Source organism: Ambystoma mexicanum, chromosome 1p (assembly GCF_040938575.1).
Source record: "Ambystoma mexicanum isolate Mex_15411 chromosome 1p, UKY_AmexF1_1, whole genome shotgun sequence".
Taxonomy (NCBI): domain Eukaryota; kingdom Metazoa; phylum Chordata; class Amphibia; order Caudata; family Ambystomatidae; genus Ambystoma; species Ambystoma mexicanum.
Genome location: NC_090921.1, coordinates 1,397,529,035 through 1,397,544,090, shown reverse-complemented (window position 1 = coordinate 1,397,544,090; position 15,056 = coordinate 1,397,529,035). Strand labels below are relative to the sequence as shown.

The 15,056-nt window shown below is 47.9% G+C and overlaps 1 protein-coding gene across 1 annotated transcript in view; it reads right to left on the bottom strand.

Annotated features, from left to right (window-relative positions):
• SHCBP1 (SHC binding and spindle associated 1) overlaps positions 1–15,056 on the bottom strand; it is a 349,542-nt gene that overhangs the window by 19,282 nt on the left and 315,204 nt on the right. The window contains exon 12 of the mRNA XM_069607070.1: positions 13,871–14,012. Within this exon, the coding sequence (XP_069463171.1) occupies positions 13,871–14,012 (142 nt within the window). The remainder of the gene's footprint in view (positions 1–13,870; positions 14,013–15,056) is intronic.

Genomic DNA, 15,056 nt, shown 5'->3' with positions numbered 1-15,056 from the left:
CCCCATTGGATACATTCACAAAGTATAACCACTTTGACATGTGATCTTCTTTCATAGTCAATATGACTTACTCCACATAACACATTTATCATTCATGAATAACTGTTTATTATTGAGTCTATGTGACAGAAACCCATTAACCCAGATGGTGATTCTGCAAGGCTTTTCATAAACACTTTAAAGCATGGGAAGGGAGAGAAATAAATAGGCACGCCTTTGAAGCAGCAGTAAAAATCCTTATCCTCCCAGATGCTCCAGGTATCCCATACCATCCTGCATGTAATCTATTTGCGAGTGCCTTTTAAAGTCGTACAGCCTCCCCCATGCCTCCATACGATCGGAACCCCAATGAATCCCAACAGAATGGATACCACATTGTCCAAAAATTCGGGAGTGTAAACATTGGGGCAATAAGTATTAACCAACAGGTACTCAAGCCCAGTAATTATACAGTGCAATATAACGTATCTACCCTCTGGGTCTTTGTACTTTTTAGGGTGAACTTAACAGATTTATGAATAACTGTTAGAACCCTCCCTAGCATGGGTAGAATAAGTAGTAGAAAATGTGTTTTGTCCCCATGTTGGCGCTATACCTGTCACCGCTCCTCTTGTGGCATGCGTCTCCTGTAGGAGGAGAATTTTAGCTCCATGTCTCTGTGCATATGCCGTAATTCTATGCGCTTTCGTGTAATTTCCGAACCCTCTGACATTCACAGACATCAATTTGGTCTCCATCCCACAACTCAGGGGGGTATCCCATATTTTCGTCACTGGTACGCAGGATACTATGTTACCCAAGTGTTCACCACCCATGCACTCTGCTGCCAACCTTTTTCCTGTTTTCATTGTTCCACTGGACTCGCTTACGGACTCAGCGTTCAGCAATACCTTGGTCGCGGCCACACTTCTCCTGACTCAGATGGCCTCTGCTCGCACTTAGCGTCCAGCCATCTATTGGGGTTGATAAGAAAGAAACATTGCCCCCCACCCTCACTGCCCCCCCCCAGCCTAGCAGTGTAGTCTCCCCCTCCTCCCACCCCCCCCACTAGTTGGCCTGCCCCAACATAACGTTAGCAACTGCTAAGGGGTAAGACGTCAGAGCCAAGACCCGCTGTGTAATTGTAATAATGGATCATACCTTCTAACAAACCCTGCACAGCGGGATATCTTATGTTAACTAGAACATCAGTCTCAATAGGATATAACATAGTGTAACTTTGAAGTTTCACATCAGTCCAGCGAAGGATCGCCCTCAGCCTGCCTGGGGCCGTCGGGGATCAGGATTTGCGCTTCTATGAACTTGAGCGCCTCACCGGGGACCCCAAAAAATACAAAATAAAACAAAGCTTGCCCCAAAACTGGAATTTCAATCTGCCCCGAAATAACATGGCATATTGGATATTGCGGCTGTGGGGCAGTTTAACTCCTATGAACTACATTTTTTCCCTTGCAAGACGAAGAAGCTATAATGGGTCGAGGGAAATTGCCAGGTTTGGGCTGAGGGCCCAAGGCTCGGTGAGCTCGTTCAATGGCAAAGTGGGGGGACAAGGCAGGTGACCCCCCAAAAGGTTCCTAAACCGGTCTTTGACCACCTGTTCCATACCTCCCGTCAAGGCATCCTCTGGAAATCCCACTATCCTAATGTTGTTCCTTCTGGATCGGGCTAAGTCATCGCACTTACACTTTACTATTTTCATATCTTTCACCAATGACACTGTATTCTGGAGGGTCTGCACAGTGTCCTCTGTTGGACCTATCCTTGTCTCTGCTTCAGTTATGCAACCGGATTCCCAGGCTAGTTGAGCCCTCATGGAAGCAACGTTGGCAGTGATGTCATCTTGCTTCTCGTGGACGGCTGCAAATCCCTTTGCCATGGCCTCCAATATACATGTATGGTCTGGGGGAGGGTTTAGCAATGACTGGACTTTTTCTACAGTGGAAGTAGTAGCCGTTTCAACGGTCCACTTAGTGTTGGCTGTTGTGAACTTGTCCATGGCGCCAGTTTTCTTGCCCCCGCCCACGCCTCTAGTCATCGTGCTGTGATCATCAAGGTATTGTGTGTGCATTCACCAAAATCTGATGGTCCAACCGGCATACACACCGCTATGGGGTAGATCCCTTTGAACTTGTAGGCAATCACCCTGTCCACTTGTTGGAAGCCGATAAAACAACCACCTGCGCAGCCCACCCAACACAGAATGCCACTCAACCAATAGCCACCTGCCTGTATGGCATCAGTATATAAGCACACAATGCATTGAATAGATCTTCACAGTTGTATAACAGTATAGGGTAGGAGGTAGTGCACCACAGTCCCTGTCCTGGGTGTAAAGTAGGCTAGTTCCGCAGAGCTACCATCCGATGAAGGGCAGGACACGCAACATTGATGACCGAAAGGACCAAAGGAGCAGCAAACACCACAGACACTTGACCCTCTTGCCGTCCAGTTACGGTTTCCAGATTGTCCAGCGTATAGGAGAGGTCGTCGGGGATAGGGCCTCGTGTAGTGTAACGCTATACACCCTCAGGCACAGGGCAGCGACATGCGAGTAGTAAGTATAAGCGTCTGGTTGGGCGCAGAGTCAACAGTAAGGTATACGGGGGGCCCCAGATGGGATTACCGCCACATACCAGGTTAGTAGATTGTCCACAGCATGGCTCCCATGCAGTGGGAGGTCACGCCGTCCTCCCCAGCGCAGTGCAGTGCCTCCATCGGTCACCGAGGTTAAGAGGCAGCCCAACCACAGCGGAGGCGGTAGGCAGGTACAGCCAGTATCTAGCAGTCCAGGCCATCAGATATATGGCCTTGTGAGATGGAACCCCCTCCACCCTCCTGCAACACAAGACAGCGCTGTTCCCAGCAGCACGGATGGGCTTCACCAAGCTACGGCGTCCGCCTGGCCCCCCCAACAGGTGCGTGGCATGTGCTGGCTGTCTGTTCATGCAGGGCACCCCCACGGTGGAGACCGTAGTGCAAGGCGCGGTCAGTAGTCCAACGGGGAAAGCTGCGTATCAGTCGGCCCTCCTCCCATCAGGCATGCAGCCGCCAGCTGCCGTAGGATGTCTGGTGTAGCCTGCGGGCACAGTCTCAGAGGCCAGCCCAAGTGGGTTCTTGCGGCTGGCTCCCGCTCCAGTTCTCAGCCTGTTCCCGCTCACGGCGGGTCCCTCCTCGGCATATGCAGCTCTTCAGCCAGCCCCATCAACGTTGCAGCGTGTTTTCGGTGCGCAGCTCTCAAAGCAGGGCTTTCCCGGCTCAGATTTTGCTCAGGATTGCTGGTGCAGGTCGCCCACAGCGCCAGCAAGATAGATTTATTGACATTTCAGGGTTATATCGTGAGGGAATGGAGCATTTTCCAAGAACAGCACGGGTCTCAGCGGAGCGATGTCGGTTCAGACCTTCATCATTTTGCACGCAAAAGCACCCCCCCCCCCGAAAACACTCTTTCAACCAACATAACATAGAGCCTAACAGGCTGGGGCTGCTCGCAGAGGCGTTCCCCAAAAGCCCCAGGGACATCGGCAAGGTCCACAGAGTCGAACACAGTATCTGGGTGTCTGAGGACTCCCTTCAGGGAGCAGTCGCGATGGCTGGCCCGAGGAGACTGGGAAGATGTACACCGCCATCGGGATGACCTTCTCCAGGCAGGAATTATCCTTCTTCCATTGTAGTCGCCCAGAAGAAAAAAAACAGGGGTGTCCAGATGTGCACTGACTACCATCTGAACACAGCATTATTCAAGACCAATACAACACTCCCCAGGCGGACTAAGCATTGAACTGCCAGACTCAGAGTACATGGTTTTTGGTCATGGAGTGGCTAGTACCAGATCCCGATGCATCCGACAGATCATGAGAAGATCTGTCTGTTTGCATTTTACAAGTTCATCAGGATGCCTCAGGGGATCTCCAGTGGTTTTCCAGCACCTCATGGAGAAGACAGTCGGTAACATGAACCTGCTTGGACACAACAGGAGGCTCATGGAAGTGCTGGATGGTCAGTGTGGACGAGTGCCAGCTTTGCAGGATAAGCGCCAAGTGCACCGGATACATAGTCTCTGCAGTCGGCATCACTGTGAATCTGGCAAAAATGGCACCCTCACTTGGCCAAGACCTCAGACCCTCAAGGAGTTTCCTGTGATTCTGTAACTTTCACAGGAGGTCTGTGACGAGATACACCAATATCGCCGGACCACTTGTGGACTTCCCCAAAGGGTACCCACCTACTCAGAGGAGCAGAGGGATACTGCCAATTCTGCGGACCATCTATACCATCCACAGGAGCCCTTTGGTGAGCGGTGGACTGACCGATGCCAGCAGGCATTTGAGAAGGTAAGCGTTCCAGTACTGGCCTATGCAAATACGCTGGTGCCTTAGATTCTGTATGTGGATGAGAGTCTGGAGGGTTTGGGAGCTGTTCCCAACCAGGAGACCAACTGTGAGATGAGATTGGTCCGTTTTGCCAGCCGAGGCCCGCACGTAGGCATAGAGGAACTGTCCAGTCCACAAGTTGGAGTTTCTGGCATTGAAATCAGCCATTACAGATATGTTCCAGGATTACCTCTACGGCGCCACCTTCATGGTGAGCACGGACAACAACCGCCTTAAGTATGTGTTGAAGTCGGCGTAGCTGGATGCTATCGGGACCAACGGCTCGCTGCAATATCCACATACAATTTCAGTCAATACAGACCTGGGCACTAATTTCGATGCAAATGCCCTCTCTCGCAGGCCTGATGCTCAGCCAGACGATACAGCCAGATCCACCTTGTGGAAAGCGTCCGCAGCAAGCGGCAGAGCCATCTGCCAGGCTGCAAGTCAACAGGAGCCAGACAGAGCGAGGAACGTGGATTGCTTCGGATCCTAAGCTGAGGCAGTACCCGCCGTCTATTGCAACATCAGTCTGGAGTTATCTGAGCCATCGTTTCTGACCAGAGATGAGATCCGTATTTCACAGCTAACTGATCCTGCATTGCTCCATTCCTAAAAGCCAAGAACACAGGAGTGGATGTGTCCAGAGATATCATGCAGGAACCTGAGCAAGATGCAATGCTGAAGGAGTGTAAGACACTTGTGCAGAAGGGTGGAATCCTGTACAATGAAAGCAAAGTTGGAGACCGGCCACTAAACTCCTTGGTTTTACCACAGATTCCGCCAAACTGCATTGTATTCGCTCAAAGACCAGCACAGACATCTTGGCACTGACGGAAAATTCAAGTTGTCCACTCTGGGCTTTTCTGGACCAGACTAGCGACAGATGTCCAGTATTATTGCCAGCACTGCACTAGGTGCGTCACCAGGGAAACACCGGTTCATCCGGCAGCCTAACTTCATCTGGAGAGTTCCGGGGGCATGGATATCTCAGTCAGCGCAAGCTTTTCCCACCACTGTTGCCCGTGTGTTGTGGAAAAAAAATACTTTGTGCACTATGGCTGGCCAGCCGGCCCGTATTCATTCGGATCAGGGACCAGACTTTGTATCAATGCTCATCAAGCAGATGCTGGAGCTGGTTGGCATCAAGAAGACCTGTACAACTCGAGATCATCCTGAGGGGGACGCCGAGGGGGGGAATAGGTTTAATCGAACCTTTTTGGCAATGATGGGCAGACTGAGGCCAGAGGAGACGAACAGATGGAGTCCGCATGTGGCCACCATGACCCATACTTACAACTGTACGAAGAATTATGCCACCAGGTTTACAATGTTTTTCTTGATGTTTGGAAGGGATGCCTGTAGATCTGTGTTTTGGAGTGTCAGCAGATGGAACAGGCAGCGAGAACTACACCAGCCATGTAAATCGCTCAAGCATGAACTGGAGCAATGACATAGGCTCACCCAGGCTGCCACAGAGAAGACAAAGGAAACAAACGCTGCTGTGATGCCAAGATCAGGTTTCACGCCCTGGCGATTGTGTGTTTATCACAGCCTGGGGAAGAGGACGTGCCTTCATCAGATGGGCGCCTCTAACACGAATGAACTTTTCAAGATCAACAGGGCACTAACCAACCCTTCCGCAGTCTCCTCTTCCCAGGTCCTCTGCTATGAACTGGCCTCACACTTTGCCACCAAAGCTCAGGACATCCTGACCGCCCTTTCTACACTCCATTATAACCTATTCCCACCCCCCATATGCCCATCCCCCTCCTTTTTTATCCCCGGTCACACCCAAAGAAGTTACCAGAGTTGTCCGCTCCATGAAGGTCTCTAAACAGGTCTCACCTTGCTCATCCAGGACCATCAAGGATAACATCGGCTCTCTTGTCCCTGCTCTCGCCGATTTCTGCAATCACTCTTTTGCCACTGGATCTTTCCCTTCCCCCTTAAGCACTCCTTTGTACGGCCATTGCTGAAAAAACAATCCTCAGACCCTACTTGCCCTGCCAGCTACTGCCCTATTGCCATCACCCCTTTCCAGGGGAAGCTGCTCGACTCGCACTGAACATGCTGGTGGTCTCCACGACCATCAATCTGGATTCCGAGCATCCAGAGGCACGGAAACTGCTCTTCTGAACACCCGTTAAGAACTGCTTGCATTTCTTGACTCCAACGCCCCAGCTGTCCTCCTTGATCTCGCCTCCGCCTTTGATGCAGTCAACCATTACATCCTCATACAAAGGCTCCACGATACCGTTGGTATCTCGCAACGGGCACTGGCCTGGCTGACCCCTTTCCTCACTAACTGCTCTTCCCATGTCATTCTGGGCATCTTCTCGTCTCCTCCTTCCCTGTCCACCTGTGGTGCCCCCCAGGGCTCTATACTATCCCCTTGGCTCTTTAACATCTACCTTGCTCTGCTTGCACGCCTCATCGCCTCCTTCTCCTCCAACTTCCAGTGTTATGCAGACTCCCTGCTGACCCTCCATCTTCCCCCGACTGCCCACCTGCCATCCAGTCCGGGTGCGCCGCCAATGATCTCTGCCTCAACACGTGTAAAACTGAGATCCTGCCCAATGGGACCCCTGCTCCCTCCTTCCCCTCACTCTGGCATTCCTCCTTGGGCTCTCTCCCTGCACCTTCAACTGAAGCCAGAAAACTGGAGTCATCTTCAACCACTTTCACTCATTCCTCCCTCACACTAAGGACATTGCCAGGAAGTCCCACTTTCAGCTCTTCCTTCTCAAAGGAATTTTACCTTTTCTCACTTTCCCTTAGAGGGTCAATGTGACCCAAGCCCTAGTTCTCTCTAGGCTGGATTACTGCAACAGCCTCCTCCTGAATCTACCATCTTCCACTCTGCAACTCCTCCAACTAATCCAGAATGGGGCAGTAAGGCTTATCCTTGGCTGTAAACCCACAGATTTTTTCTGCATTAAAAGTCTGCACTGGCTGCCGGTTGCTGCACGGATTACATTCAAATCCCTCTGCATCATCCACAAGGCTGTCTGGGCCCAGGGACGACACCATCTTCAACTTTATCTCACTAAATACTCTCCCACTAGATTACTAAGTTCCTATGGCACCAACTCGGTGTGTAAAGCGTTTTGCTAAACAGAGTAGGTGGTTGTTCACTTTCCTTAGCAGGCTCCCTCCTATAGAATAGCCTCCCCCTCCGTCTCCCTCTGCGCCTTGAGCAGGATCTTTTCAAATTCCAGAAACTCCTTAAGACTTTAATCTTTTCCTCCCGCTCTCCTCTGCTAATCCAGCAGTTGCTGCGATTGGTGTCCTGGGCCCTGACCTCCCACACCAATTCTGCCCAGTTCCTGTCTATCCACAGCACTTGAATCTGCACACCCTCCGCCCTGGAGGTTCACACTTACACCTCCCGCGGCCCCAGTCAGTGTAGCACTGAACATGTCTAGCACTGCATCTGTGGCTCATCCATGAGCTCAGACCCCCAGCACATACCCACCCTCCTTGCTGCACTTGCACGTTCTGAATACTCACAAGGCATGGTAGGTGTCTCTTCTACCCCTCCCCCCTGCTCTTAAATGTGTTTTTATTGTTTTTGCCCCAACCCCTGCACCCTCCCTGCCCTGTGGGCGCTTTGAAACAGTATTTTCTTATTGTATAAGCGCCTAACAAGCAAACAAATAACAAATACATCCCTCATCAGTTACTGGGCAAGAAAGTAGTGCCGGTAGAAGGGGGTTCCACTACAACTCTAAGCTTTCAGAGGTGGTTAGAGGGGATGGAATGTGCAGTAGGGAAAGCGTGTTTTATAGGGAAAGGGGATGCCCCCAAAAATTCGAAAAGGTATGGGGCCAGTGGCTGGATAGGCCTTTCTCAATTGCTGAGAGCTGGGAGGATGAGAAGGAGGGCGGAATAAGGGGCGGGAGGCGGCCTGCATACGGGAGAAAAGATGGGTGGTTAAGTGGGAGGGATGGGTAGAGCAGGGAAGGAGGAATTAGTATGGTAACTGGCATGCACCTAGTTTTTGGGCTGGTCGACTTGGTCAAGTTGGGTTATGCTGATGTATGCGTTATCTGCAACGAAAATCAAACTTTGTTTCATTAAAACAAAAAGGATTTACCAAAGTGCATCACAGCTGGGAGAGTTCTTCCCCCCCCCCCCCCCCGACTACTGCCTCCGAAAGGAAGGACAGCTAAGGAAAACAAGATGTTGTACCAGAACCACCTGCTCCGAGTCGGGGATGAGGTTGCGCCGACAAAAGAGTTGACGGAAGACCTGGCCAAGGAGCCGGTAACAAGGCTCAATCCCTGGAAGCTTCTCCAGCTACCAAGACATTGAGACCATCAGAAGGCTAGCCGGATGCCAGTGAGGACGCTGACAGCAATCAGTTTGGCGCCTACCCAGACGAAGGGTTAGATCAGACACTAGTGTGGTAAAACAAACGAAAGAAAAAAAATATCGGATCACCGGCAACAGAGCTGCATCGGGAAGAAGAAAAAAAAAAGAAAAAAGAATTGCGTCTGCCCACGCGAGGATTCCTTTACGCTGGAAAAGGAACAAATAAATACTTAGAGGTGCGAACGGAGCACCGTCAAACTAACAGAAACCCCTCAAACAGTTTAGACTCTCCCCCCCCCCCCTCCAGCCACTGCTGGCAGGCGTGGCCCAGGGGAGTCAAGTTGTGTCAGGTGTCTATACATAGTTTTGATTCAATGCACTGTATGGATTTGTATAGTTTAAGACTTTACTATATTTTAGATATTTAAAGGACTACTTTTTAGTTACACAGCTGCTTAGGATACTATTTGTATAACGTGTCTTGTGATTTCCCCTTTTTTGTAAAATAAAAAAACCTGCTGGTGTACCAGAAGAGAAAAAGTTAAGTGAACTCCTAACTAAAAGAACTGTACACCATCATGCCTTTGTCCACCTTAACTTGTGTGAAACTTACTTTAACCTTGTTTATTTTTCTTTAGGGTTATTTGGGGCTGCTGCCCAAATCAGACTTCCACCTTCTCCACATTCACAGCAGGGTTCACTAGGGTGACTTTGAACTAAGGGAAGCAGAGTTTGGCGACAGGTAAGAGGCGGATCATGTTATAAGTTAGGGTACAATACGTATATCGTGTGCCCACCTACACAAGTCTCCCAATAAGGTGCGTAATATGATCACCCGCTACAGTACCTTCCCACAAGGAGCAAATGCTATTACAGCAGCGGGCAGAGTGGTAAGTATACCACTTTTTTCCCCATTCTCAAACGCGATTTGTCAAATTGCAGAACTCCACTACCATTTAAAGAAGCTGTCAAGAACGCAATTGGTTCTCCCTTCAATTTAAATGATTGAGAAGGTACAACTGTAATGAGGGGTGCGGAGAGGAAAAGAGAGAGAGGGGGGGGCGAGAGAGAGGGGGGCGAGAGAGAGAGGGGGGCGAGAGAGAGAGGGGGGCGAGAGGGGGGAAAGGGGGGGGAACGAGAGAAGCAAAGAAAGAAAAAGAAAAAGTATGCGAGTGAGAGCTAGCTCTGTGGGCATAGGAGGAATTGAGGAGCGACAGGTACTGGATACAGAGGTGGGGTGCCTGAGCGCAGAGACAAGGCTGAGGAAAGAACCAGGACATGTGAAATTGCAGGTCCCTGCGGGTAGTTAGTTCCACATCCTAAAGTTCACTGCAGAGATCAACATTCCACTCTTGGTGCCAATAAAGAATGTCATTGGTTAATGAGCAGCTACTACATTCCAAAATCAGATGGGTCAGTCAATGAAGACAATAACGAAAGAGCTAGAAAGCAATATGGTGTTTGCTTTTTTGCTTTAAAAAAAATAAAACTAGCAAAGTTTACTAAATATTGTTAAGGCATAGAAGCTGCTGGAGAAAGGGCTGTGGACTACTGTTTGCTGTGGTGAGTGAAAAGGGAAGAAAGGAGAAAGTCTTCCATTCACCCCTGCGAGGTGCGTGTGCCTTTAATTGTAATATCAATCAGCTGGTCGGCTGACAATATAAGGCCGCCTCGGTCGCCCTTGCGGCGGAAGTCCTGAGGAGAAAGGGCTGTGGACTACTGCTTGCTGTTTGGCGAGTGGCGGTGTGGCTAACTATTCGTGAGGCTGATCGTTACTCATGATGCTTCCGTCTGCAACAACGTCCACTGAAAATCGTCAGACATGGGCGCGACATCATCTATGCTAAAAACTTGTGCACAGAAAAAACGCGAGTGCACCGATGAGTGCGACGGTAGAGCTGTGGTTCAACGTGTGCAGACAAACAAATTAAGTTATTACCACTCCTGTACGCCTCCAACTGTGGTCCCCTCTGAACCACCAGCTCTTGAATCCCCAAGTGCTGTTACTTTGCCGACAGCGCCCGTGTGTGCGAGAGATGAAAGGCTTACCGAGCATAGTGAGCCCTCCACCACTGAACAAAATATTATGATCCACACACAGTCGGCTTGTTTAAACATCGAAATAGAGCCGGGCATATCGCTTGAGCAAAAGTGGCATCACACAATACACAACACATCGTTTTGATCTGGACATACTAAAACAGAAGCACCTGTTGAGACGCACAATTAAACAAGCGTAGGTGTCAGACAGAGACATGGTCATTGAAAACGAAGGCGGCTAGATAAAAAGGTACAATAACTGGATTAAATCTCACAAAAGTCTAATGCTACAGAAGGACACCAAACTAATGCTGGAAAGCTTAAAAAACAAAAACACAAGACTTTCGTAAAATCTATGACACGAGTTCCCCAAGAAGCACTACAAATTACCATGGTATGAGAAGTAGCATGGATAGCCCATTTTAAAGTATTATACAAAGCAAATGCGACGCCAAACACTTCAAATGAACCAATTCTTACAACTTGGGCATTAACATTTCCCAAAGATGACATTGTGTCAATAATTACTAAAGCAAAAAGTTCAAGAGCCCCTGGCCTGGACGGCTTAAACTTTACCATTAAACAACATCCGGAGCTATGGGCAGACGTTTGTGTGGCTTTATTTGAGAGAATAACGTGCAATGTCGAACACCAAAGTCCTGGAAATCAGCAGCTATTGTCCCGTGTTCAAAAAAGGAGACAGAACGTGCCCTAAACATTATTGTCCAGTAGCTTTACTGGACGTTTTAGGCAAAATGTATGCAACCATATTACAGCAAAAACTAGTCAAGTGGGCAAATCAAACCATGTGGACGTCAGACAGGAAGGATTTGTTAAGCAGGTGGGATGCTCATCAAACCTGTTGCTGTTGAACTTGCTTAAAATGGAGGCGATAAAATCAAACACAATGGTCTACCTCGCCTTTATTGACTTTTTTTATGCCTTCGATACTATCGACAGGGCACTTCTGTGGCAAAAAATGCGTGCATGGGGCTACCCGGAATATCTAATGGCAGCTGTTAAAGAGCTGCATACGGGAACCTCAATTAGAGTACGTCTGGACCAGACAGGTGCATTTCCAATGCCGATTAAAACATTCAAGGGAGTCAAACAGGGATCCCCCTTGGCGGCGGCGATATTCAACCTGTTTATATCGGACATAGGAACCACCATAGAGGCAGTATATCAATTCCCTCCAAAGGTAAATAAATTGGATTTAAGCTGGCTCCTTTACGCAGATGAACTCATTCTGTTGGACTTAACACCGATCGGCTTGCAAAAGAAACTCAACGCCATTCAACAATACGTGACTGTCAACCATTTAGTTGTTAATACAAAGAAATTTGAAATTCTTGTGCTCAAAAACCTCAAAGCCGGTAGGGCCAGCAGGGCTAAAATAGCAACATGGTATATGGGACAGGAAGTGATGCAGATTTCAACCTGTGTAAAATATCTTGGAATGGCATTAAGCTCTTGTATTAATGATGGTCCATGGATAACTCTGACAAAACGGAAATGCACGCAACTTGCGAGTCAAGCATTGGCGATAAAGAAATTTGGAAAGTTTTCACTTGAACCAGTCCTGAAATTTTATCATCAAAAGCTAATTCTGGTTCTTACGTACAGGCAGAAAACACCCTGGGCTGCTCATGGGAGGTCTGGTCCTCTTTTGAAAATATCTTTTGGATCAAAGTATTGGTTTTACCTAAAGGAACACCACGTCTTCCATACGTTATGAATTGTCGCTAATATCAATTCACGTGCAAGTTTGTTGGAGCCCATTATCGCTGTACCGTAAAACAAAGGCCTTTGAACGAATTCTGCAATTCGAAATTTTTCAAAGCGTCACCTCGACTAAGTCGAGCATTGTGTCAATGTGGCTTCAGAGATGTGAATGCCTGATGGCGGAATTCGATATCAAGTCTGAAATAGTTTACGAGCATCCAAACGCAGCAAAAGTAAAAATTTGGCGCACTGACTGGGAGCAGACATGTTCACAGAGAGTGGCATCTAAAATGATGATTGATGCTCCTCCTCAAGCTCGAACGTTTGGTAATACCCAAAAATATATGGAGTTGTTTACTGATCCAAATGCCAGAAGGTTGTTCATGGGGCTTCGGCTAAACTCCTTGAAAACAAAAGAACGCCTGCGGGCATGGTCTTCTAATGCACACTTGAATCCAATGTGTCACTGTTGTGCAAAAGAGAAGGAAACGCTCAAACATTTGGTGTTATTTTGCAATGACCTACGAACAGAAAGAACACGATACTTGGGCCCATGGAGCTTGATACGGCCTTTTTGTGCTGTGGATTGGTGGCAACACTTTTAACGGAATGGACATGAAATTATTATTGCCTTTAACATCTTTTCTGGCGGTGATTGAAAATCGGTTGACCTGCCCCAATTGACTCCAAATGTATGTAAAATTCACTAAGAATTTATCGACTATGAGAACTAGGAAAAAGAAGGGTTAATATCTGGAAAGGGGGTTTGTTATGATGTGTTTTATTTTAAAGGTTTGTAGTTAAACCAATAAAATTTCAAAAAAAAAAAAAAAAAAAAAAGAAAGCTGCTGGTTAACCAAATATTCATCTCTATTGACGCCAGCTACGAAAGCCAAAACAGAAGTCCGTTTGACACGAAATTTGAGAAAGAAGTGCAGTGCTCGTCAATATGGTAGTAACAATATCTCACTTATCCTACAAAACAATACTTAATAATCTGTTAAACCGCATCACAGGAGTGTGATTTGGCCCAAGCCTCCAACTAAGTGCTTTAGCGGCTTTGAAGAGAACCTGCAAGGCACATTATTTTATTTTCTGGCAGGGCAATGTTAGAGGCATGGAGTCTCAAGGCCCCTTGGTTGTATAGAAAGAAGGAATCAAAATCCTACACAGGATTGAAGGGTCATTTTTCTCCCACACGACCAGACATGCATGCAGCAGATTTTCTGTTTGTGGTACTAACCTAGTACAAAAGCTGTGTCAACTGGTGATCAGTTGTTAGATCCACTTTCCCCTATTCCTCCCAACCCAACTGCAAAAAAAAGCCTCCAACTGAAGACATCACTAAAAATCAGTGGTGGCAGAACCAATGGCTGCTTCGACAATCTACTTTAGGTACCTCTGAAGAGCAGGCTTACCTTCGAGGTCATTAGCAGCAATCGTCTTCAAGTCAGAGTGTGTGGTCGGTTTAACCAAGATAACACCATAACCCTCATTATTGTGTATGACATTATTCTCCAAGGTTATTTTGGGAATGTCATAAACTTCATCAAAAAAGTCCTACAATGGTTGAAAAAAATATATAGTTAAACGCATGCAAAACAAGCTATCACAAGTTCATACAAATCGGTCTATTTGTCAGTGTCAATTCAGAGGCAAATCTAAAATGTCCTGGTTGTTTGTTTCACCCCATTTCTGAAAGAAACTTCCACACCTAAAATTGCTAAAGCCAGGAGGATTGCTCAGGTCTTCAGCACGGCTCTATGACCTTAGGATAGCATTAATAGCGCAACGTCAAGCTTTGCCAGAGTAGATGCAGTGCTTCACTTGCAGGGGTGTGTGATGCACCCCGACCTCAATCCCCTTCCTTTGGGTTTACTAAAATGTATTGTAGACCATGGTTTTGCATAGGTTGCGTTCCGTTTGCTGTGCAGGATTGAGAGAGAAAGGAGTCTTAAATGTTCTCATTAGGTCTGCAATGTTCAAGAGGAGTGTGATGGCATAGCCCCAGAGATGCCAATGCAAAACGGAGGAGTATTTAGAGCAAAAGGTACAGAGTTGGTTATTTTGAGAGGTGACTGGCTTAATCCATGATGCTAAAGTAAGGGAACATGTACAACCTTAAACAGCAAGTGTTTGAGTGTTTGGGAGTGCAACAGGCCCCCTTCTCTGCGATGTAGAGAGGGGAACCTACACTGTGCCGCTCATCCAACTCTGCACAGATTAAGTCTGCCTATCCTGGAGAGCCATCCGACAACCTGCCTGGGGTTTAACCTAGACAAGTCGCTGGAGGGAATTTCACACCAAGACAGGAAAGATGACTGCAATGAAGGCGGAGAGAGAAAATGGTCCACCAGGCCCCCAACTCAGTGATTCTGGCTACCCCAAAAGGAATGCAGAACAGAGAAGGTAATGAAAAGAAAAGGAATTAGCGCACAGCAAAGTGACCCCATATTGCATATCCCGTCAAATAGGTTGTAGGCTCACCCACGTTGGTGCGAATGGGGCAGGGCCTGCCCATCTACCAAAGAGGTCTGGGCGCAGGTTGTTTGCCCATCCTGTACAGAATGGATAGCTCTCACAAAGGTTTAAAACATCCTTCAG